The sequence below is a fragment of the Heterodontus francisci genome, chromosome 37 (genome assembly GCF_036365525.1).
Source record: "Heterodontus francisci isolate sHetFra1 chromosome 37, sHetFra1.hap1, whole genome shotgun sequence".
Lineage (NCBI taxonomy): Eukaryota > Metazoa > Chordata > Chondrichthyes > Heterodontiformes > Heterodontidae > Heterodontus > Heterodontus francisci.
Window position 1 is genome coordinate 4,316,230 of NC_090407.1, and position 26,419 is coordinate 4,342,648.

Sequence of the window (26,419 nt, forward strand, 5' to 3'; positions counted from 1 at the left end):
AAGACACATAAGGAGATATTAGGGCAGTTGACCAAAAGCTTGGTGTAAGTGGTAGGATTTAAGGAGCATCATAAAGGATGAAAGAGAGCTAGAGAAGTGGAGATTTAGGGAGGGAATTCCAGAGCTTAGGCCCTTAGCAGATGAAGACACAGCCACCAATGGTGGAGCAATTCTGGGATACGCAACAAGGCTAAAATTGGAGGAGGACAGATATCTCGGAAGGTTGTGGCGTTGGAGGTGATTACAGAGATAGGGAGGGTTTAACCAGGAGTTAGTGTAGGTCAGCAAGCTCGGGGATGATGAGTGAATGGGGCTTGATGTGAGTTAGGACACGGGCAGAAGAGTTTTGGATGAGCTCAAATTTACGGAGTGTAGAATATGTGAGGGGATACCCTGGAGAGGGAGCACGCAGTGTTTGCTGGTATGCTTGAGGCCTTCTGTGACCGGTGGACACCCAGTGGACTGGAGTGCATCATCATCCTCTGGAAGATCACCTTAATTTGATTGGCTAAGTTTCCTTGAAAGAATTTAGTTTTTGTTCCAGTGTAATTAGAGTCATAGTCGTTTACAGCACAGAAGAAGGCCATTGGGCCCATCGAGTCCATGCTGGCTCTCTATGGAGCTATATATTCAGTCCCAATCCCCAGCTTGATCCCTGTAGCCCTGCAAGTCTATTTCTCTCAGGTGGCCATCTAATTTCCTCTTGAAGTCACTGATTGATAGACAGGGTAGATGTAGGTAAGATGTTTCCTCTGGTTGGGGAGTCTAGAACCAGGGGATACAATTTCAAAATAAGGGGAAGCCACTTAGGACCGAGATGAGGAGAAATTTCTTTACTCAGAGGGTTGTGAATCTTTGGAATTCTCTACCCCAGAGGGCTGTGGAAGCTCAGTCATTGAGTATGTTTAGAGATTGACAGATTTCTAAAAACCAATGACATAATGGGATGTGGGGATAGTGTGGGAAAAAGGCATTGAAGTGGATGATCAGCCATGATCGTATTGAATGGCAGAGCAGGTTCGATGGGCTGAATGGCCTATTCCTGTTCCTATGTCTCTGCTTCCAACACCCTTGTGGGCAGTGAGTTCCAGATCATTACCACCAGCTGTGTAAAAAAGTGCTTCCTCATATTCCCCCCGTATCTCTTGCCCAAAACATTCAATCTGTGTCCCCTAGTACCATTTGTTAATGGGAACAGTTTTTCCTTGTATAACTTGTCGTAATCTTGTATTAGTGGTGACCCTTTCAAAAGTTAGTTCCTCTTAATTGGCAACCTCCTATTTGGATCAAAAACAGGGTATAACAAGGTATTCCAGGGTATAACAGAACTTTTGTCGTACTTGGTTCTTATTTAATAGACAATCTGAGCAGAGCTCGATACACACATAGGGAAAGCAGCTACCACCTTTAGCCAACTTGCGAAACGCGCATGGAATAACACCAAGCTGACCCTTAGGACCAAGCTCATGGTTTATAAGGCCTGTGTTCTTAGCGCTTTGCTGTGTGGCTTATGGCTGTGAAACATGGACGACTTACAGCTACCAGGAAAAGAAGCTCAATAATTTCCATCTTCGCTGTCTGCGGTGCATTATGGGTATATCCTGGCAGGACAAAATCACAAATGTGGCAGAGCTCCCAAGTGTGTTGGCACTAATCAAATAGAGGCGGCTTCGGTGGATCGGACACGTCTGCAGGATGGAAGACTGTCCCATACCCAAGGATCTTCTGTATGTTGAGGTAGCTGGGCCAGACGACCAGTGGGGTGCCCAAAGCTCTGCTTCAAGGATGCTTGCAAGCGTGACGGCCCTAAATGTCAACTATCACATCTGGGAGTCACTAACTGGCTAAAGAGGGAAATGGCGACACATCCTGTGGACTGGTGTGCATTACCATGATGACCAGTTGCTACAGCAGCTTGGCAACAGGCGCCAACGTCAAAAACAACAACTCACAGCGTCACTTGGCAGTTTCACGTGTTGCACTTGTGGCAGAACCTGTCTCTCAAGAATTGGCCTTCACAGCCATCAGCAAAGGTGAACCAAGTGCAAACACCCCACTTAAATGGATTGTTTGCTGCATGTCCATCATCTTTCCTAGATGGAAGGATGCCAACATTTACCATAGGTGCATTCCTTCTTAAGGACCCTCCTAAACTCAAAGCTATTATTAGAGTAATGGGAAACTTAAACAAAATTGAAATGTGGGGGTTCGGCCAGGAGTTTGAACAATTGATGGGTGTTGATGACATGTAAATGGCCCACAGCTTCAGGGTAGTTTGAGCTGCTGCCCTGGCTGACACGCTACAGCCCACAATGCCCAGCGGGAGGACACTCTTGATGCCACCTGACGCTCTTTGTCCTAACGGTTGCAGCGGCGCAGTATGCCAGTAGGTGCTGCTCTTCACTATGTTAAACAGCAGTTAGTGGAGGCTTTATCGTCAAAATGTGTGTGTATAATACAGAACGATGTGTGAGGCGCGGTTAAGAATGTTTGGGGAGAGGCTGATCTGGCCTTTGTCCGTTAGGAGAAGCGACGGGTGAGTGAATGATGCGGACCGGAGAGGGGCGATCGTGATGCGGACCGGAGAGGGGCGATCGTGATGCGGACCGGAGAGGGGCGATCGTGATGCGGACCGGAGAGGGGCAGTGAGCTGGGCTGAATCCAGTGCAGGCTTCAGACAGTCTCCTTGTGTGAGCTCTGGCAGATACCCTGCGGCACTCGTGCTGTTAGAAATGCTTTCGGTGATTTATTTTCTTAATAGTGCATGCCACAGTTTGCAGTGTAAGTAGAAGGCTAATCTGTAACTTCTCTTGCACGCCAGACGGTGGATGACCTTTTATGTAGGTTAATCCCCTGGTGTGTTTGAAAACGTCGATTTGTGCGTTTTTTCCCCCAGAATATAACTGAATCTCACCTCACACAATTCAGTTTGATTTTTGTACACGATTAATTGCTAAAAAAATACCCAATTGGTTATTTTTCTCCTGTGTACCGTGCTTTGGCTGAGAGCATCAGAAACCTGCAACACAGAAGAAAATCACGAACAGTTGAGCCTACATGTTCAACTCTGAGGCCAAAAAAAACTTAATGAAATTAACTTTTTTTTGCTGATTTCTCATCTTTTATCACAGAATAATACAGTGCAGAAGAGGCCCTTTGGCCCATCGAGTCTGCACCGATGCATTAAAACACCTGACCTGTCTACCTAATCTCATTTGCCAGCACTTGGTCCATAACCTTGAATGTTATGACGTGCCAAGTGCTCATCCAGGTACTTTTTAAAGGATGTGAGGCAACCTTCATCTACCACCCTCCCAGGCAGGGCATTCCAGACCGTCACCACCCTCTGGGTAAAAATGTTCTTCCTCAAATCCCCCTTAAACCTCCCGCCCCTCACCTTAAACTTGTGACCCCTTGTAACTGACCCTTCAACTAAGGGGAACAGCTGCTCCCTATCCACCCTCTCCATGCCCCTCATAATCTTGTACACCTCGATCAGGTCACCCCTCAGTCTTCTCTGCTCCAGCAAAAGCAACCCAAGCCTATCCAACCTCTCTTCATAGCTTAAATGTTCCATCCCAGGCAACATCCTGGTGAATCGCCTCTGCACCCCCTCCAATGCAATCACATCCTTCCTACAGTGTGGCGACCAGAATTGCACACAGTACTCCAGCTGTGGCCTTACCAAAGTTCTGTACAACTCCAACATGACCTCCCTGCTTTTGTAATCTATGCCTCGATTGATAAAGGCAAGTGTCCCATATGCCTTTTTCACCACCGTATTAACCTGCCCTTCTGCCTTCAGAGATCTATGGACAAACACGCCAAGGTCCCTTTGTTCCTCGGAACTTCCCAGTGTCAGGCCATTCATTGAATACTTCCGTGTCACATTACTCCTTCCAAAGTGTATCACCTCACACTTTTCAGCGTTAAATTCCATCTGCCACTTTTCTGCCCATTTGACCATCTCGTCTATATCTTCCTGTAACCCAAGACACTCAACCTCACTGTTAACAACTCGGCCAATCTTTGTGTCATCCGCGAACTTACTGATCCTACCCCCCACAGTCATCTATGTCGTTTATATAAATGACAAACAATAGGGGACCCAGCACAGATCCCTGTGGTACGCCACTGGACACTGGCTTCCAGTCACTAAAACAGCCGTCTGTCATCACTCTCTGTCTCCTACAGCTAAGCCAAGTTTGAATCCACCTTATCAAGTTACCTTGTATCCCATGTGCATTTGAACAATGTAACATGAAACTAGTTTACTTCACTAAAAGATGATCTCAAATTCTGCAAAACTATTCTAATTCCAAATTAAACAGTTAAGTGGATTTTTAAAAAATCAGCACAATCTATTTTAAGTATTGTGCTAGGTGAAAGTCTAGTGCATTTTTATGAGCTTTTGCTGTGCACTGATATGGGAGCAAATTATGGTGACGGTAGCATAGTGGGAAAGTTACTGGACTAGTTAACCAGAGGCCTGCACTAATGTTCTAGAGACATGAGTTTGAATCCCACCATTACAACTAGGGGAAATTTAAATTCAATTAACTAATATTGGAATAAAATGCTAGATATTCATGAAACTACAGGATTGTTGTAAAAACCCATCTGGTTCACTAATGACTTTTAGTTCTTTAGGGAAGGAAATCTGCCATCCTTAACTGGTCTGGCCTACATGTGACTCCAAACCCACAGCAATGTGGTTGACTCTTAACTGCCCTTTGAAATGACCGAACAAGCTTTTCAGTTGTTATTAAATTGTTACAGAAAAGTCAATGTCACAGGATTTCATGTTGCGTTTGTAGATGTCTTTAAAGCGGAGATCTGGGCGGCCGGTGGGTCTGATACTAGTGACAAACTTGTTGTACAATGCGTCCTTGGGGATCCTGCCATCTTCCATGCTACTCACATGGCCAAGCCATCTCAAGTACCGCTGGCTCAGTAGGGTGTATATGCTGGGGATGTTGGCCGCCTCGAGGACTTCTGCGTTGGAGATACGGTGCTGTCACCTGATGCCAAGAATTCTCCGGAGGCATCGAAGATGGAATGAATTGAGACGCCGCTCTTGGCTGACATACGTTGTCCAGGCCTTGCTGCCGTAGAGCAAGGTACTGAAGACACAGGCTTGATACACTCGGACCTTTGTGTTTCGTGTCAGTGTGCCATTTTCCCACACTCTCTTGGCCAGTCTGGACATAGCAGCGGACGTCTTTCCCATGCGCTTGTTGATTTCTGCATCAAGAGACAGGTTACTGGTGATAGTTGAGCCTAGGTAGGTGAACTCTTGAATCACTTCCAGACCATGATAGCCGATATTGATGGAGCATTTCTGATGTCCTGTCCCATGATCGTTTTCTTGAGGCTGATGGTTAGGCCAAATTTGTTGCAGGCTGCCACAACCCTGTCGATGAGTCTCTGCACACACTCTTCTGTGTGGGATGTTAATGCAGCATCATCAGCAAAGAGGAGTTCCCTGATGAGGACCTTCTGTACTTTGGTCTTCGCTCTAAGATGGGCAAAGTTGAACAACCTGCCCCCTGATCTTGTGTGGAGGAAAATTCCTTCTTCTGAAGAGTAACTTACCCAGTTAATTAATGAGTGAGTGAGGGTGTACTGCATTGTCTGAAGTACAGTCCTTCAGTTGAACTGTTAAACCTATCTGTTCTGGTTGTTCAGATGGACAATGAAGATTTTATGGCACTATTTGAAGAAGATTGGCATGTTTTCCTGTTACCCTGACCAATGTCCTTCCTTCATCCAATGCCATCAAAAATGGATTAACTGGTCATTAATATAATTACTGTTTGGGGACCATGCTGAGTGCAAAATGGCATATTTGCCTATCTCAGTGATTTAATTTCATAATAGTTCATTGCATAGGAAGTGCTTTGTGGCAGGCAACAGATTGTGATAGGGGTTATATAAATGCTTTCCTAAAGAACCTTAGTAAATAATACAAGATTATTGTAACTAAATTATGAACAATGAAATATTCAAGTGAGAAATACTTTAAGCATAAATGGTGTATATGCAAATATATTCAAGTTTTAGATATGTTTTTCTAGTGTGTGGTAAATGAGTTCTTCATGTGTAACGTCTACAATCCTTAATGAAGCTGAGTGTTGTCTTTTCAAAATTTGCTGATATTGATCCTTGGGTTAAAATCCTACTCTAGAGAATTGAACACAAAGTTTAAGCTGACATTGCCATGCAGTGCTGAGACTGCTGCGTTGTCAAGGTGCAGTCTTTTAGAGGAAATGTTAAACTCTGTCCTCTTGGGTGGATGTCAAAGATCCTATGCCAGAAAGGCCACAGTCTAAGGCCCTCCTGTCATAGTACGCCAAAGGGCTGGAAACAGTGTAAAACCCCTTGGGTTGTATGCACCAGAGAATGTCTAACACAAAATGTAAATGTACATTGTAAATATAATAATCTGTAAAGGCAAGTGTAGTGAGCTACCTCATGTACTATATTGAAAAAGCTGATCTGTATTGCACTTCATGTAATGCCAAATATGAACTGTTATGTAATGTGCTTTTTCAAATTTTATGAATAAAGCATATTTTTGAGGAAAAATGTCAAAGATCCTATGACACTATTTTGCAGATCAGGGGAATTCTTCCCTTGTGTCCTGGTCAACATTTGTTTCTCAAGCAACATCACGAAAACAGATTATCTGGCCATTATCACATTGCATTTTAGGATGTGCTGAGGTTATGAAAGATGCTATATAAATACAAGTCTTTGAGATTTTATTGGCTAAGTGGAGTAAATGGCTTAATGCTCTATTTTGTCTTTGTAGCTAAATTTTCAATGCAGTCTAAAAGTTTGAGACTGAAAGTTTTGAAATTCAAGTTAGTTAATCAAGTGATTACATTTTATTTGAAAGCACTGTCCTCTGTTATCAGCGTGTTTGGAAATAATTGATCCAATGATCTTTGAACAATTGCTATTTGTAGATAGAACACTAAAGGTTTAATCCTGATTTAGTAGTCAAATACCCTGTTATGCTAATGGTGGTCACCGGAGCATGTCCGCAGCAATGTTTTGTTTTATTGATGCGTGTCATGACATGTTTTGTCATGCCACTGAATTTGAGTCACTGATACCTGCTGTTTCTGCCATGCTTTCAGACTTCTGTAGTATTTTTGAATAACCAATGTTCTCTAACATTATTGACTTGCTGCCCACTTTGCGATGAAAAACAAACTAAACATCAGTGCTGGAGTACTATGCATGAAATCCACCAATTGACTATTGCCTACTAATGCATTGGCTTACAATAGTGTATTGAATTTACTAAATATGTATTTGCTTCATTTATGTTTATGAAAGAAACAGAATAATTATGGATCATTCGAACATCCTAAGCTGACTTGCCACAATTATAATATTGAAAACCACATGCAATGTGGCAGAGAATTCTGTCACTCTCTATTGAATCTAATCCAGAGTCTCAGAAGTGCTGTTGGCATATTTTCTTACATTTCTGGTAGAGTCCAATTGGAATAATTAAAATACTACCGAATGGGATTAAATGCAGATGTGTTCTAAAAGAGTACATATATGCTGTCTTCGTAATAAAACTAGAACTGGTTCCAAAGCATACTGAAACTGTGGCATCCACCCCTATTCATGCTGCTGGAAGGATTGTTCAGTTTATTAGTAATTTTATTTTCTGGTGCCGTTTCTGTGCTGGTGTAATTCTGTATCAGCTTGTGAGGTGAACTGCAGTGCTGATTTGCATTGGGCTGAGTACTGAGCCTACCCATCGCTCTCAAAAATGGCAGCGCATTATCGTCATCAGCTGTTCACATTTACTACTGCTAGTCTTGCTGTCTTTGGAGGAACAGCTGAGTATTGCCTCTCTCACAGTGTTTCTTGGCCCCTCTAGAGGCAATAACAAATACTTGGAGGTATGAGGAGCTCAATGTAACTCACTCATTGATAACCCTTCCTTCCGATGGAGATCTGGCTGACTTCTGACCTATTCCTCCCATTTCTGGCATGATCAGCATCCTGCAATATAAATGGGCTACTTTTACAGTGCTAGCAGCTTATTTCGGAATTTAATTTACTTGAAGTGGTTTTCTTATATAAAAGGGGGATGTTTTCCCTTTCAAAACATATTTGCATTTAATTCAGTTAGACAGTTGTTTAATAATCCCAACATAAACTCGATGGGGAGAACTCTCACATTCTACCTCTAGGTGTCCCAGTACAATAATACAGCTATCTTTCTGTTTAAATTCGGTTTATGGCTATGTGTAAAGGTTGTGGTATTTTAGAACAAGTATAGTTATCTGTATATTTACCCCTGTGAAAACTAATGTGCCGATATGCTAACCAATGTAAATGGAGTAGTATCAGAAGATAAAAAGTCCCCAATTGAAGCGCGTCCCTCTCGTTTTCCAATCTCCATCCAGCCTTTTGAACTGCACTGGTTAAATTGACTTATTCTGATTATTGTGCAACACGTTGCAGATTTTCTTTTAAATAAAGACATTTTCCCCCATTTTTTTCCTATTCTTTCCTCTTCTCCAATTTTCTATTGCCTCCTTTTTTGACGGTGAATTACTATTGTTTCTGATGTTCTGTTCTCCACGATGTCTTCCTTGCACAGCCCATCCCTGAAATGTCAGTGGGTCTGCTGAGCTTTTGACTTAATACTGTAACTTGGAAGCCGCTCCTAAGGCCGACTGGAATGAATAAATGTTATCCATTTAGCATAGGTGGGCAATGCAAGTGGATTGAACGTCTATTATGCAGCTTTCAGTGATCACAATTATTAAACCAGACTACCCTGTTCAACACACAAGCGAAATACTGAGATGCTGGAAATCTGAAATAAAAACTAAAAATGTTGGAAATACTTAACAGATCTGGCAGCATCTGTGGAGAGACAGAGAGAGAGAAACAAGGGTTAACATTTCAGGTTGATGACCTTTCATAACTTAACCAGTTCAACATTTTGATGAGCAGCATCAATGATGGAGTGCATGTGTCAAGTATATTTATCCAATTGGTGCAGAGGCATTATGGTAACTGGAAACTGATCAAATTATGTTGTGCAGTAACAGATTGTAAAACCTGATTTGCAACTATTATAATACAGTAGCAGCTATTTGGTGTGCTTTTTTTTCCACAAAAAGGTTCATGGTATGTGGGCCATTTTTGTTGTGGGATTGGGTGTTTTTGTGTTAAAGAGAGTAGAATACATTTGGATTGTTGAGCAGAAGGTTTACTGTGGAACAGAGATGATACATTTCTGAGAAGCTTATTTTGCCTTGATTTCACTCTTCCCACACCCGACCCACTCTACACCCCACCATTGCTGCCACCATGGTATAGCAGATGTTCAAATGTCATGTTGTCATTGAGAAATCTTGGGAAAATGGTGGATGAAAGAATTCTGGTGCATTGCTCTATGTCTGTGCCTCAAAGTCTTTGCACAGGAAGTATTTTAAAAGAAATAAAGACTTGCATTTCTATTGCCTTTCACGATCTCTGGACATTTCATAACGCTTTATTGTCAATTAAATACTTTAGAAGCATAGTCACTTTTCTAATGTAAGAAACAAGACAGCCAATTAGAACACAGCAGGATCCTACAAACAGCAATGTTATAAATGACCAGATTATCTGTTTCTATGACATTGATTGAGGGATAAATATTGGCAAGGACACTGGGGATAATCCCCTGCTCTTCATTGAAATAGTGCCATGGGATCTTTAAACGAGGACAGACAGGGCCTCAGTTTTAACGTCTCATCCAAAAGACAGCAGCTCCAACAGTGCAGCACTACTTCAGTACTGCACTGGAGTGTCGGCCTTGATTTTTTTGTGCTCAAATCCCGGATTGGGACTTGAACCCAGAACCTAAAGACACAGAAGCAAGAGTGCTACCACCTCAGCCACAGCTGACACTGTGGGCTGAATTTTGCCATGAGCATCGGGAACCCAATGTTGAGTTCATTTCTGGGTCATGTACCCACTTGTGACGCCAGTGCACCTTCCAGCAGAATTTTAGTGGAGGTAGCCAATTTGTAGGTCGCCTCCGCGTTCGCCATTCAATTAGGGACGGCGGGCGAGTTCTGGAGGTGGGAGCTGCACAATGCAACCCTCGACAAAGGAGGCCAGCAGCCCTGACTGTGTGACCAGTTGCAGCGCTGCTGAGGCCCAAGCAGCAGGAGTGGCAAGGAAGCAATGGAGCCGTCATCAGTATCGGGAGCGATGGAAACCTCATTAGGCCCCTGATGATTGGAGACATTCATCTCCAGGAATTCCACGCTCCTTCCCCAACCATCTCTGTGGAGAAAAGGGTGGCTGAAATTCTCAACTGACTAGTTTCAACTAAGGTAAAGGAAATTTATCTGAGTTCCTTGGTCCATAGCATGGCAAGAGAGCTGTCAGAGCCGTCCAACTAATGCAGTTTTTAACTTTTAAACCTGTTTGGATTTAAATGCTTAATAGAACATCAGAAAAGGCAAGAACACAAAAAGGCAATTTTCACATACGACACATTATAAATTACATATTCTTGCTGGTTAATTTTTAAAACAAACTTTTTTCTTTGCTTTCAGCTGCTGATTGGATGTTGTGCTATTAATAAGGTGGAAATTACCAATGCTGCAGGAACTGGTTGGTGACCAAATTATACATCTGACATGAACAGAGCCTTATACATCAACCTTTCTTGGCTTTATGTTATTGGCAGAGTGACCATTTTGTCCTACTGTACATTTTAGACATAAGCTTTCAGTAACCGACCAAGCCGCAGACTGCTAGCTAGAGCATGTCTCTAACTGAGAATTCCCATCTTCTGCCAGACAATAAAAAGCCTCCTGATGAAAAGCCGGCAAAAGAAAAGAACTTTCCAGGCCGTCGTTCCCTTTTGAATAGGAATGAAAGTATTGTAATTACAAGAAGTGACAGCTGCACAGATGAAAATGTGTTAAAAATTACCATCACAGAGACTACAGTGATTGAATCAAACTCTGGAGTTTGGAGTACGAAGGCCATGTTGTACCTCAGCCTCTGGTATTTTTTCAGTTTCTGTACACTTTTCCTCAACAAATACATCTTGACTTTGTTGGAAGGAGAACCAGGAGTGCTGGGTAAATATCTAATACTCTTAAATGTATCTTTAGTGTTGATGTATTACTGTTTTCATACTGACCGTTCTGGGCCTAACTCTGGCTAGCTCCCCATTCTGACTTTACTTACATAATAAGTAGCTTTGAATTAAATGACTTGTTTTTAAAAGTCTGTATATGCTGGGTGCAATCTACTCCCCACCCATGTCCAAGGCATTATTTATATATTCATTATAATTTCCTGAAATTACAATTGTATATGAAGTCAAAGTCAAAATGAATGATGCCATTTTTCTTTGCTGACCTCTTACAACTTAGAAGATGTATTTTTACAGAAGGAATAGTTGTGCTATTGTATATTCTTTTTATGGTGGTTTCCTCTACCATCAAAACGTAGAAAAATGTACAAGAGCAAAATAATGCAGATGCTGGAAATCTGAAATAAAAACAGAAAATGCTGCAAATACTCAGCAGATCTGGCAGCATCTGTGGAGAAAAAAACATTTCAACTTGGAGTTCTGATGAAAGGTCATCAACTTGAAATAGTGGCTGAGAGTTTATGCCCATACCTTACGAATTAGCAGAAGTAGGCCATTCATTCTGTCGAGCCTGCTCCGCCATTTAATAAGAGCATGGCTGATCTGTTTCTGTCTCGAATTCCACACTCCTATCTACCCCTGATAATCTATGATTCCCTTGCCTAACAAGAATCTATCTACCTCCGCCTTCAAAGTTTTCAATGACCCCGCCTCCACCACCTTTTGAGGCAGAGAATTCCAAAGTCACACAACCCTCTGAGAGAAAAAAAATTCTCCTCGTCTCTGTCCCAAAAGGGCAACCCCTAATTTTCAAACAGTGCCCCTAGTTCTGGACTCACCCACAAGAGGAAACATCCCCTCCACATTCACCCTGTCAAGACTGTTAATGATCTTTCTTACTTCAATCAAGTCTACCCTCACTCTTCTAAATTCCAGTGAAAACAAGCCCAGTTTGTTCAACCTTTCCTCATAAGACAACCTGCTCATTCCAGGTATCAATCTAGTAAACCTCCTCTGAACTGCCTCCAACGCATTCACATCCTTCCTTAAATAAGAAATAATGTGGCCTCACCAATGCCCTATATAACTGAAGCATAATATCCTTACTTTTATTTTCAATTCCTCTCATAATAAAGGATGGCATTCCATTAGCCTTCTTTAATACTTGCTGTACCTGCATACTAACCTTTTGCAACTCATGCACTAGAACACCTAGTGCCCTCTGCATCTTGGAATTCTGCAGTCGTTCTCTGTTTAAGAAATACTCTGCTTTTTTATTCCTCCTGCCAAAGTGAACAACTTCACATTTTCCCACATTGTACTCCATCTGCCAGATTTTTGCCCACTCACTTAACCTATCTATATCAGTCTGCAACCTCCTTATGTCCTCTTCACAACATACTTTCCTACCTATCTTTGTGTCATCTGCAAATTTAGCTACCATGCCATCGCTCCTGTCATCTAAATCATTGATATAAATTGCAAAATGTTGAGGCCCCAGAACACCCCTCTGGCAGGATGTGATGAGTGGAGTCCTGCAATCAGAAAAGGACCCATTTATGCATACTCTCTATTTTCTGCTAGCCAGCCAATCTTCTGTCCATGCTAATATGTTACCCCCTACACCATGAGCTCCTACTTTGCAGAATAACCTTTGATGTGGCAGCTTGTCAAATGCCTTCTGGAAAGCCAAGGCTCCCCTTTATCCATGGCACATGTTACTCTTTCAAAGAACTCCAATAAATTAGTTAAACATGATTTCCCTTTCTCACAGCTCCAGTGACCCAGGTTCAATTCTGGGTACTGCCTGTGCGGAGTTTGCAAGTTCTCCCTGTGACCGCGTGGGTTTCCGCCGGGTGCTCCGGTTTCCTCCCACGACCAAAGACTTGCAGGTTGATAGGTAAATTGGCCATTGTAAATTGCCTCTAGTGTAGGTAGGTGGTAGGAGAATTGAGGGAAGGTGGGGATCTGGTAGGGAATATGGGATTAATGTAGGATTAGTATAAATGGGTGGTTGATGGTTGGCATAGACTCGGTGGGCCGAAGGGCCTGTTTCAGTGCTATATCTCTCTATGACTCTAAAACCATGCTGACTATTCCTGATTATCTTGAGTTTTTCTGAGTGCCCAGCTACTGCCTCCTTAATGATCGATTCTAACACCTTCCCTGTGACAGCCGTTAAGCTAACTGGCCTATAGTTACCTGTTTTCTGCCTCCCCACCCCCACCCACCTTTCTTGAATAGAGGGGTTATAGTTGCTACTTTTCAGTCTGATGGAATCTTTCCGGAATCTAGTCAATTTTGAAAAATTAACACCAACACATCTACCTCATTAACCACCTCTTTTAAGACTCTGGGATGAAGCCCATCAGGACCCGGGTACTTGTCAGCCCACAGCTCCGTTAGTTTGGTCAGTACCGCTTCCCTGGGGATTGTAATTTCACCAAGTTCCTCTCTTCCTTCCACCTGCTGATTTACAGCTATTACTGGAATGTTTTTTGTATCCTCTATAGTGAAGACAGAAGCAAAATATTTATTCATTTCATCTGTCATCTCCTTATTATCTTATATTAACTCCCCATTCTCACTCTCTCGAGGACCAACATTCACTTTACTTACTCTTTTCCTTTTTAGATACCTGTAGAAACTCATGCTATCCATTTTTACATTTCTAGCTAGCTTCCTCTCATTCTAATTTCTTTCTGCTAATTGACCTTTTAGTCATTCTCTACCATTCTTGATATACTGACTGATCATCTGACCTGCCACTCATCTTTGCACAATTATATGCTTTTTCCTTAAGTTTGATGCTTTTCTTAACTTCTTTAGTTAACCACAAATGGTGGGTCCTCCCCTTAGAACTTTTCTTTATAGTAGGAATATACTTACTCTGAGTATTTTGAAATATCCCCTTAAATGTCTGCCACTGCTTCTCTATTGATCTATCTCCTAGCCTAGTAACCCAGCTCACTTCAGCTAGCCCAGCTTTCATGCCCACATAGTTGCCGTTATTTAAGTTTAAAATTCTAGTCTTCGACCCACTCCTCTCTCTTTCAAACTGGATGTAAAGTTCAATCATATTGTGGTTGCAGCTGCCAAGAGGTGCCTTTACTCTGAGGTCATTAATTAATCCTGTCACGTTTCACAATACCAAGTCTAATATAACCTGCTCTCTGGTTGGTTCCAGAATGTGCTGCTTTAAGAAACTATCTCAAAGGTATTCTATGAACTCCTTATCCAGGCCACTATTGTCAGTCTGATTTTTCTCGTTTATATGTAAATTAAAATCACCTACAATTATTGCTGTCCCTTTATCACACAATATTTCTTCTTGGATACTTTGTCCTACATTGTGGTTACTGTTAGGGGGCCTGTAGGCCACTCCCACTAGTGACTTCTTTCCCCTACTATTCCTCATCTGCACCTAAATCGATTCTACATCCTGATCTCCTGAACCAAGGTCATCTCTAACTATTGCACCAACGTCATCCTTGATTAACAGTGCTACCCCTCCACCTTTACCTAGCTTCCTATTCTTGAATGTTATATACCCCTCAATATTGAGGATCCAATCCTTGTCATCCTGAAGCCATATCTCTGTAATGGCTATCAGATTGTATTTATTTATTTCAGTGTGCGCTATCAGTTCATCTACTTTGTTATAAATGCTACGTTCATTCAGATATAGAGCCTTTGGTTTTGTCTTTTTGTTATCTTTGTAACATCTAGTCTTGACTGTTGGTGTGTTCTTAGGTTTTTTTCTCTCTGTCCCTTCCTGCCATTCTCTGACTTTCATTTCCCATATTACTATTCTGCTCTCCTGCCTTGACTCTACTCCTTGATTTGCTACATCTACCCGAGCTTGATCCCTCTCCCCCCTTGTTTAGTTTAAAGCCCTCTCTACTTCCCTAGTTGTACTGTTTGCTAGAAGACTGATCACAGCACTGTTCAGGTGCAGACCCATCCCAGCGGTACAGCCCCCACTTTCCCCAGTACTGGTGCTAGTGCCCCACGAACCGAAACCCACTTCTCCCACACCACCCTTTGAGCTATGCATTCATTTCTCTAATCTTATGTGCCCTCTGCCAATTGGCACATGGCTCAGGTAATCCAGAGATTATTACCCTTGAGGTTCTGCTCTTCAATTTGTTGCCTAACTCGTCATATTGTCTAAGCAGAACCTCTTTCCTAGTCCTACTTATGTCGTTGGTACCTACATGGACCACGACAGCTGGATACTCCCGCTCCCACTCCAAGTTTCTGTCCAGCTTTGAGCAGATGTCCCAAACCCTGGCACTGGGCAGGCAACACACTCTTCTGGACTCGCGCTCTCGGCTGCACAGGACGGTGTCAATCCCTCTCACTATACTATCCCCTACTACCACTACATTCCTTTTTGCTCCCCCCACTTGAATAGCTTCCTGTACCACAGTGCCATGGCCAATCTGCATATTCACCTTGCAGACCTCTCTTTCATCCACATAGGTTGAGAGCACCTCAAACCTGTTTGACAATTGTAAAGTCTGAGGCTCCTCCACTACTGTCTGCTCGGTCTCTTTACCTGCCTCACTCATGGTCACATCCTCCTGTCCCTCACTGCAGACCAAAATAGATGACCCTGTTCTAAGAGGTGTGACTGTCCTCCGGAACAAAGTGTCCAGGCATTTCTCCTCCTCCCTTATGTTGCGCAGTGTTTGCAGTTCGGCTTCCAGATCAATAATCCTGATCCAGAATTCCTCTATCTGCTTACACTTTTGTCTTGGCGACGGGGATCTCGACCAGAAAAGTGTGACGAGAGCCCCGTGTTGCTTCCTCTAGGGAAGGCCTGCCAAAATCAAGTGCTAATTAGGCACTTAAGTGGACAGTGGTGGGCCTTCTCTGGCATTGAGGACCCTGGCGACGGAAAACCTGCCTGCTGAGAGCTATCAGCGAATTAGAGGCCGGCAGCTATTTAACTGAGCAGCGCCACTGCAGAGGCAATGGCAGCTGCCGGTAGAGTACTCACCCGAGGCTCTGGAACCAGGCCACAGGTATGTCACAATGGGAGGTGTTTCACAGGGTGGGGGCTGTGGGGGAGGGGTGTATGGGGGTTGGCAACAAGGGCAGAGTTGGCTGTCAGCGGGCTTCCCCTTCCCAATGCTGGGTCCCTTGTTCAGGTACTATACCTTTTAATGAGGGACCATCCCCACCCCACTCCTGAGCCAGCAAGCAACCTGCTTGGGTTCGCTTGGCATGCTTCCCGTGTGGTGATTGGCCCACCTGTCGCTGGGCCAATTCCGGTGGTGGTGGGATAAAGTCCTTAATTGAGCATTAATTGCCCACTTAAGGAGGCTCAATTGGCGGGGCAGGAAGGCTTATCTGCCCTGGACTTAATTTGGGTGAAGGTGGGAAGGTGCCCCCTGCCACCATTCCACCCGATTATATGCTCTCCCCACCTTCAAACCCGATGCAGAGGAGAGCATAAAATTCCCCCCATTAACTCTGTTTCTTTCTCCACAAATGCTGTCAGATCCATTAAAAAAAATGTATTTATGCTAAAAAGACTGTATTTGGAAATTACATTTTTAACCGCAGAAATACTAGTTCAGTGCTTGTTTTGGGGTCACTGTGATGTTGGATACTACAGACCTGTTTTATTTGTATTAGAAATGTCTGTCTTAAATCTAGAAACTTCCTTTTCTTTCTCCGTCAATGTCAACTTCACTGCTGTTTATGGCCGACGAGTTCAGAATTCGTGCTTTGACCACTAATTTAATACTGAATTCTTGATTAATGAAGATTGACAAGTGGTGCTTGTACTAATCCTTGATCATCTTTTGTTGCTGTGTCCGACTTTTGCAGGTGCTGTTCAGATACTTACAACCACTGTGATTGGTTGTTTCAAAATGTACATCCCATGTTGTTTGTATCAGCATAAAACCCGAGCTGAATATCCACCAAACTTCCTTATGATTATGTTCTTTGTAGGATTAATGAGGTGAGCTGGAGAAGAGGTGAATTGTATTGGTCAATCAACCAATCCTATTTTTATTTTATTATGTACTGCTCTGTTTAGGTTTGTGTGTGCCACCCTTGGGTGTATAAGGTAAGCAGGAAACCTGCACCAGGCTGGTTGCTGTATAATTGGAAATTAATTTAAAAAGAACCTCTCTTTGTGTAGAAGCACCTTAGTCTCTGCAAATCAGCTGTTACTTAGCTGAGCATTAATAGTTAAGTTGTCAAATATTCCACCCAAAGTAGGACTTTTTAAAAATTCATTCATGGCTTTCATCATCCCAATTCAATAACTGGGAAAGTGATCTTTAATTTTAGATGATTGCATCGTAGTGACATAAACATCTGGATTTGAAAATGTGCTGAAGGTTTTCCTTGTATCCTCACAATGTACTCAAAGTTTTGTCCTAGTGAAACTGTGCTGTATTTAAATATGCAATCATCCTGTTGATAGATCCTATAATAACCCTGGCTTAATGTTTATCTTTTACGTTAACATTTTAATGTTGTGTAAGTTGCACAGCAAGATTCTTATGGGAGTAAGAAAAATGATGGGGGTAATGGAAAGTAATAACTCGAAAGCAAAATTCACAAAAGAGAAAGTTAAACTCACCCAATGGCTCAGTGGCTAAATTCGCTATTATGTGTGGTACTGAGACACAGACCAAAAAATGGTTCCAGGTTTAATTGCTGGTCTGTCCTGAGATAACAGCTGAGTGAGGTTAAGGGTGTTAAATTTGACCTCAGTAATCTTGGACTATATTAGGGAAAGTTTGCCTGGGTTCCTGCTTTTCATTTACATGAATGTGGATACCAGAGGAGGACATGATTGAGCTCAGCTGTTTATCAACATGTGCTGTCAAGGCTATTTCCCTTTTTAAAACCATATATCCGAAGGAGAGAAGAAAATTTGAGAGAAAATAGTTTTGAAGTAGGCAGAAGTTTGACTGGAGTGTAGTTATGTAACACTGCCTTTTCTCCTCTGGGACTTGGATTCGATTCTAGCCCAGATTGAGAGATAAAAGTCATCTAGTCTGTTGTTTGTGTGAACTAGGTTTGGACAGTCTTAATCCAGTTCCTAGCGGGCAAGGGCAGCAGAAAATGGGGAAAATTGGGCTGGATGGCTTACTGCTGCATCCATACCCCAAGCTCAAGTTTCCTTCCCACATACCCTAGCAGCCTGCTGCCCTGCTGTATTGAATGACAGTGGAGAGAGATGGTTCAGCAACCATCTGGTTGCCTACCATTAAGTGCTGTTTTCACTGAACCCAGTGCTTGCCAGGAGAGGGGAAGCAGTAGCTCCTGGGCAGTTGCTCACTCCAAGCCGAAAAACATAATTTTGTTGCGGATCTTTGACCTCTTCTGTCCCTTAAATCAGCTCGTGTCCCTTCTGCTGCTGCAGCAGGTTTCACTACAGAAAGTCCACATCTCCCTCGCCTGACAGTGGTGGACTCCATCTCCCTCATTCTGCTGGAAGCCCATCTGCATAGTAAATGAGGCCCACCCAAGAAACTGGATCACGGTCGCAGCAGGGTCTGGCAATGGGGCATATATCCCGCCCTGTCCCTCTCGGGGCAGGTTGAGAGAAATTCAGCTCTTGCGGGGAATTAAAGAAATATCACTCATGGAGGTGGGCTGCTCCTCTGAGGTTTGAACTGAGGCATGTTGTTTGGGCATTATAGAAGTAACTTTGTGTGTAGCCATGTGCATGGATGTGTGTAGACAAATTATTGAGTTTATGATGTAATTAAACCTTTGAATGGATTAGATCATAACACCTAGCAATGGGAAAGAGCCATTAGGCTCTGCAAGCTGGTCCCTTTCAGATTCCTCATGACCCCTCTCCAACTCTCTCGCTTCTCTCTAAAAACACATTTTGTTGATTAATGACATTTTTCTATTAATACGAACACTTGTCTTCATTTCCCATCTTCATTTTCCTCCTTATCTATTAGCTGTTAAAATCATAGTTTGATCTGCATTATGTGCTCTGGCTCTTATTATTTTATATTTAAAAAGAAACACCATTCACTTCAGTACCTTCTATAGTAATTATTGCACATCTGTGTAACACTTTACATGGGCTGTACCCTTCTTATCCTTGACTTCCTAACTTTTAGCGTATGTGTTACTTAGTGTCTGAGCCCTTCATCATAGTGAATCATTTGATTAATCTTTGGCCCTCAACTTAAGCTTGTAGACTTCAATAGATTATAGCAAAACTTTTTATAAAAAGAACAAAACCAAGGTTTTTTAACTTGCTGCAAAACATAGTGTTACGACCAGATGCGAAAGGTGTCAAGGGTCCCTTTTAGTCTTCACCTGGTCTTATTGTAACAGGGTTTAACTTTTTAAACAGTGTTTTGAGCTCCCCCTTGGTGAATCCTTGTTCACCACTTTCCAATTATAAGGCTTAGAAATGAGCATAAACAGGCTTTCTTAGGTTTAAAGTAGAAAAATGAAATTTATTAAAACTCAAACTCTAATTCTGTTAACACCTACGGATACACGCCACACCCCACGCTAGCATGCATACGCAATACACATATGCAAATAGAGACAGAAAAGAGCAGAAGAAAAATAAGGTAAAAAAGTTTGAGGCAATCTTTGAAGAGGGGTTTTAACCGTGCTTCGAGCTCGCTGTAGTCCTTGATTGTAGTCTTGCTTTTCGTTGGGGCGCAGTATTCTTCTTAAACCTTGTTTAGTCTAGGAGACTTTTCTCTCTTGGGGTTCATGTGTCTTCAATGGGTCTTCAGTTCTGTGAGAAAGAGATGAGAGCAGACAGGAGAGAGGTGTTCTTAGTCCAGGAGAAAAGAGCTTTCTGAGTTTCAAACACTGCGGCAAGTTCAAATTCAGCCAGCCAGTTAGCCATGTGACCAAACTGGTCCGACCAGGTCTTCTGTGTACTGGAGAAGCAAGTACTGGGTCCTTTGTTCCAACACTGTCTGCTAGCATGTAAAAGAGGTCTTTCCGGCAAGGGGCCTGGCAGTTACCTGTGACAGGCCCTCCACTGTTCCCAGTACCAACTCCAAGCTTCAATGTTCATGTAGCGAAACAATGTGTGCCTCATTCTTGGCAGGTGGGGGCCTGCATGACAACAGATTCTCGATGCTCACAATTATCTTGTTTAGTTAAATTCATAATCTCTTCTATACCTTCCTGTATTGGTAAAGGTCGCAGCCTCGTAGCGTACTCTTGTTATAATTGTAGCTCAAAATAAACTGGAGATTTGTACCATTGTAATGGTGCACAACACTGCAGGACCGCTTTACAGCATGAAAGGCCTAGTAAGTTATGGAGTGAGTAACTTCAACCATTACTTGCATCACTCCATAATTTCTAGAGAGTTTTGCACTGCTCCACTGTTCCTTTCGTTGAAATAGTTGAAAAGCTAATTATCATAACTCTGTCCCCGATTAAAATCTATGGTGAGATTGGGTTTGCTGAATTAACACCACTGTGATTGCAACGTCCACTTAGACTGTTGTAGAATGATGCTGGTGGGCTCAGTATTTTTGATGTAATCACAGGAATCATCAGTTACTGTTTTAAATTAAATAATTGTGTTGCCCTCATTAGGTTTTTTTATTCAATAATGCAGTTAAGACAGTTGTCACTATTGCATAGTGGAAAGCAAGTGAAATCGTGTATATCTGGAGAGGGTGGGTTGCTGGTCCCTAGCCTTAAACCACCATATGAATGTGACTTTTTAAACATTTTAATACAAATCATTAATGTGCGTTGTGAATGTAGTCGGCAGTAATCACAATGTGCCTATTTTCACCTTATTACAATCAAAGTAGCGAGTCAGAAAAGAGCAACTGAAGATTGAAAGCCCTCTGGTTTTCATATTGTTCATACAATCTCAATGGGAAGGCAGGGTGGGTGGTGGGATCTTTGTTCTATTTAATAATCTAGCCAGATAGAAAAACAGCCTTTAAGGCAAATCAGTACTATAATGAATTTGGGTTTGCTTCTGCTCATCAGTTCGATATTTAAACATCTTGTTAAACCCTTGTGGCCTTGACTAGCATCACATTGCAAAGAGTTTTTACCATTGGCTATAGTTCTGATTTGCCACTATGCTCCCTGTGGGGTATTCTAATCAATTCTGCAGCAAATATTGGCTAGAGTATCAGGGCTCACAGCAATCTAACTTCATGGTGTTTGTCATTAATATCATTATTGCAGCAAATTCCATTGTCAGTTATTTAACACATTTTCACCCAACTATTGGAGTAATGGTCAATGTTCCTCCACTAACAGCTTGATTAAGGGACCAAGGCAGTTATTACAATGAGGCATCAAATTAAAGATACTAGGAATTCTGTTAATCAAATTTCATAATTACTGAATATTTTTGATCCCTCTAAATACATGTTATTAAATTTAACATCAAATTGTGATGACAGTGATGCCTCCAAGTTAAATGCAATAACTCTGGAGAGCTTTACCTCATCAATGCACATTGTCTCATACAATTTGTATTTGTTCATAATAGCTATGCCACTACTTTCTGCTTGCTTTTACATTTCACTAGAAGGATTTACTGATGTGCATTTTTGTTGTGCAGGTTTACTACTGTAGTTTTGGGACTGGTAAGCCTAAAGAATGTAGCTGTTTCATTTGCAGAGACTGTAAAAAGTTCAGCACCAATCTTCACCGTAATTATGTCTAGGCTTATTCTAGGAGAATACACAGGTAAGGAATCCTGTTTCGATAGATATAGTAATATTGCCAAAAAAATTGTCCCCGGTGTAATCGTGGATTGTGGTAATAAATGTCAATTTACCTGTGCAAATAATGTTGAAAAATAGACTTCCCTTGTTGCTCAGGCTGTTGTCCTATCTTTCTGGAACTTGGACGGTACTTGGATCTTTAGGGATTCTTGTAGACTATACTGCCGCAAATATCTAAACTGTAGTTTATTAAATATGAATATTTTACACGAACAGAAATCCTATCCATGTATAATGGACTCTGTCCCTGCCTCAGCTAATCTGTTGCTGAAACCCTCATCCATGTCTTTGTTACCTCTACACATGACTATTCCAATGCTCTCCTGGCCAGCTCCCATCTTCCACCCTCCATAAATTTGAGCTCATCCAAAATCGACTGCCTGTATCCTAACTCGTACCAAGTCTTATCCATCCATCACCCCTGTACTCACTGACCTGCGTTGGCTCTTGGTTAAATAATGGCTCAATTTTAATATTCTAATCCTTGCTTTCAAATCCCTCCATGGCTTTGTCCCTCCCTATCTCTGTAACCTTCTCCAGCCCTACAGCCCTCAGATCTTTGCATTCCTCTAATTCTGACCTCTTGGGCTTCTCCTGTTTTAATTGTTCCACCATTGGTGGCTGTGCTTTCAGCTTCCTAGGCCCTGAATTCTGGAATTCCCTCCCTAAACCTATGTCTCTCCACCTCTCCTCTTTTTAAGATGCTCCTTAAAACCTACTCCTCTAACCAAAGTTTTGGTCATTTTTCCTAAATATCTCCTTATGTGGCTCAGTGTCTAATTTTGTTTTATAACGCTCCTGTGAAGTATCTTGGGACATTTTGGTACACTAAATTGCTATATAAATGCATGTTGTTGTATTACTGCATTGCCTCTTCTGCTTTGTAATCCTAGGTTTATGGGTTAACTTGTCTTTAATGCCTATAATGGGTGGATTGGCATTGTGTACAGTCACAGAAATCAGCTTTAACATGCTTGGCTTCTCAGCTGCTTTATCCACCAATATCATGGACTGGTAAGTACTTTTTGATAGACATCGCCATTTTAAAAAAAGGCAAGTTTTGTTACTTTCTTGCTTGTAAATCATATTGCTGTATGCAGTATTTAGCTGCAGTGTACAAGTTTACAGATAAGAACTGTTGGCCCATCAGTATTGGATCTGGAATGGAACATGTAATGTTGCCAACCTGTTTTCTTCCCAACAAATACCAAAATAAAATTATTTTTGTGTATTTTCTTTCTCATCGAGGATTACTGCATGATTTCTAAATCCCAGAGAATGAATGCAGTTATTTTAAGGAAAAAGGACTTGAATTTGTATACTGTTGTATCTCTCTAATGACTCATGCTTCCTGTGCAATAAGGTTTTGAAGTGCAATCACTCTCATTCTTTTAAATAAAGCAAAGTCTCTCATGCATTAATGAGATGAATGATTAATTAACCAGATTTTTGGTGGTGGTAGTTGAGGGGAAAATGTTGGCTAGAGCTCCAGAAGGAGTTCTTGGGGCTTTGACTTAAATTTAATCTAAAGAATCAGAACTCTAAGAATGCAAGACTTCCTTCTTCCTAGTTTATGTGATCACTTCCTGGAGTGGGGCCTGAACCCATCAATTCCTGACTGCAACATAGAATCGTACAGCACAGAAGGAGGCATTCAGTCCATTGAGTCTGTGCTGCCTCTTTCAAAGAGCAATCCAGTTAGTCCCACTCCCCCGTACTTTCCCCATGTACCTGCAATTTTTTTCTCCTTCAAGTATTGATCCAATTCCTTTTTGAACACTACTGTTGAATCTGTATCCACTACCCTATCAGACAGTGTATTCCAAATCATGCGCAGTTCTGGTGCTATGGAGTTCTAGTGTTAACAAATGAGTCCCCTAGGTATGTGGTTTTAGCTCAATTTTCAATTTGAGTAGAAGCTTCTATAGCAGATGAATAAAACTGTTTGCTCCTATTTGTTGATTTTAGTTAAGCCCCCAGTAATTAAATCTTAATATAAATTGAAAGCATTTGTTTAATGTTATTAGAGTGTACAGAATATATTTTATACATTCAGTGCAGTTTTTCACACTGCATCTTGGCATAAGTGACAGGATTACAGGTCAGAAATGGCAATGCTTTGTTGTTTTAAGCTTGAATAACTACAACAACAACAACTTGCATTTATATAGTGCCATTAACATCCTAAAGTATTTCACAGAGTTAAAAAGCAAAATTTGACACCGAGTCACGATATTAGGCCAGATGGCCAAAAGCTTGGTCAAAGAGATAGGTATTAAGGAACGTCTTTAAGAAGGAAATAGAAGTAGAGATCTGGGAGAGGTTTAGTGAGGGAATTCCAGAGCTTAGGGCCCGGGCAGCTGAAAGCATAGCCACCTGTAGTGGAGCAAATAAAATTGGGGATACTCGAGAGGCTGGATGAGTGAAGATATCTCTAAGGTTTGTGCGGTGAGAGGAGATTACAGTGATAGGGAGGGGTGAGGCCATGGAGGAACTCAAAATCAAGGATGAGAATTTTATGATTGAGGCATTTGCTTGACCGGGAGCCAATGTAGGTCAGCAAGCACAGGAATGATGGGTGAATGGGACTTGGTGCGAGTAAGGATGCAGGAAACATAGGTTTGGACAACCTCAAGTTTACAGAGGTTATAGCATAGGTTGTTGGCCAGGTGCTCATTGGAATAGTCAAGTCTAGAGGTAACAAAGGCATGTATGAGGGTTTCTGCAGCTGATGATCTGAGGCAGGTGCGCATTTGGGAGATGTTCCGGAGCAGGAAATGGGGGGGGGGGGGGGGGGTCTTGGTGATGGCGCATATATGTGGCCAGAAGCTCATCTTTGGGTCAAATATGACACCAAGGTTACGAACAGTTTGGTTTGGCCTCAGACAGTCGGCAGGGAGAGGGATGGAGTCAGTGACTAGGAAAGAGAGTTTGTAGTGGGGACTGCAGACAATGGCTTTGGTCTTTCCAATATTTAATTCGAGAAAATTCCTGCTCATTCAGTACTGGATGTCAGATAAGCAGTCTGAAAAATTTAACAGAAGAGTAGAGGAGTCGAGAGAGGTGGTGATTTAGAGCTGGGTGTTACTAGCATATATGTTGAAATTAACTCTGTTTTTGGATGATGCTGCCGAGGGACAGCATATAGATGAGAAATAGAAGGGGGCCAAGGATAGATCATTGGGGGATACCAGAGATAACGGTGCACTAGGAGAAAGAGAAGCCATTGCAAGTGATACTCTGGCTATGATTAGATAGATAAGAATGGAGCCAGGTGAGTGCAGTTCTTCCCAGCTGGACGACAGTGGAGAGTTGTCCACCTGACTCAGTAACCAAGTTTGTACGTCTTTCCCATTCACTTCAAATTTTGCACTACTTTTCATCCAGGTATACATTTTCCAATGTACACTTCAATCAATTCATGATGTATAAAGGTTACTCTGAAGATACTTAATGGTTATAGTATATTTTGGTAACAAGGGTACAGTGGGCAAATATAACACTTGTGGCTTGTACTAATTGGGCAATTAAAAAGACCAATGTACCATTGCACTTTTTAAGTAATATCCAGTTTCTAAATGAGCCAACTAACGATCAAGGCAGCCCAATCAATATCTGTGAAAAGAAAAGATAGGTTATGTAATTCAGGTGTGCAGCCTTAATCATTCTTCTGAAACATCAGCCTGCCCTTTCTTTTTACAGGTGCTGACTGGCTATGTCGTTCCATTGTTTTCTGTTTTTATTTGATTCCCAGAATTTACAATTTTGTCACTTTCATTTAACAGTGTTGCAAACAGAGTTGATTGTTGTGTTTTCATGTAATTCAGTGGGTGCAAATTAAAATACAATTTTGTTATTGTTTGTGTAATACAAGTTTGATTGGAATGGTAGAAAACCAGCACATGGGCGGCACAGTGGTTAGCACTGCAGCCTCACAGCTCCAAGGACCCGGGTTCAATTCTGGGTACTGCCTGTGCGGAGTTTGCAAGTTCTCCCTGTGACCTCGTGGGTTTTCGCCGGGCGCTCCGGTTTCCTCCCACCGCCAAAGACTTGCAGGTGATAGGTAAATTGGCCATCGTAAGTTGCCCCGAGTGTAGGTAGGTGGCAGGGAATATGGGATTACTGTAGGGTTCGTATAAATGGGTGGTTCTTGGTCAGCACAGACTTGGTGGGCCGAAGGGCCTGCTTCAGTGCTGTATCTCTAAATAAAAAAAAAAATAAAAGCCAGACTGGCACTAATAACACACGTATGTACAATAAAATGCAATAAATAACCACGGTGTGGGTAAGTCTAATTGAGATTGCACTTCTGATGTTGAAGCCATGTTGAACACAAAAATAATGTTCCTTTCACACTTCTCCTTCAGTAGTTAAAATTGTCATTAAACAGCTGAGAGTGACATAGATTTCTGAAATCCAGCTGTGAAGTAGATAAAAATGGCTTAATTGAAATGTACCAACTGCCAGTTTACTCATGAATAGAATGTTACAGCACAGAAGGAGGCCATTCGGCCCATCGGGTCCATACCTGTTCTCTGCA

General features: G+C 42.0%; 1 protein-coding gene across 7 annotated transcripts in view; it reads left to right on the plus strand.

The window, feature by feature from the left end:
* Positions 1–26,419, plus strand: part of si:ch73-236j9.2 (solute carrier family 35 member E2A) — a 113,767-nt gene that overhangs the window by 69,664 nt on the left and 17,684 nt on the right. For 2 of the 7 annotated variants that reach the window (XM_068016870.1, XM_068016869.1), the window contains exons 3-6: positions 10,596–11,129; positions 16,988–17,123; positions 21,714–21,841; positions 22,773–22,893. In XM_068016870.1, the coding sequence (XP_067872971.1) occupies positions 10,808–11,129; positions 16,988–17,123; positions 21,714–21,841; positions 22,773–22,893 (707 nt within the window). In that variant the 5' untranslated portion in view covers positions 10,596–10,807. Of the gene's footprint in view, positions 1–2,378; positions 2,782–10,595; positions 11,130–16,987; positions 17,124–21,713; positions 21,842–22,772; positions 22,894–26,419 lie in introns of those variants that run through there. The other 5 variants (XM_068016867.1, XM_068016865.1, XM_068016866.1 and 2 more) reach the window with 5 other exon arrangements.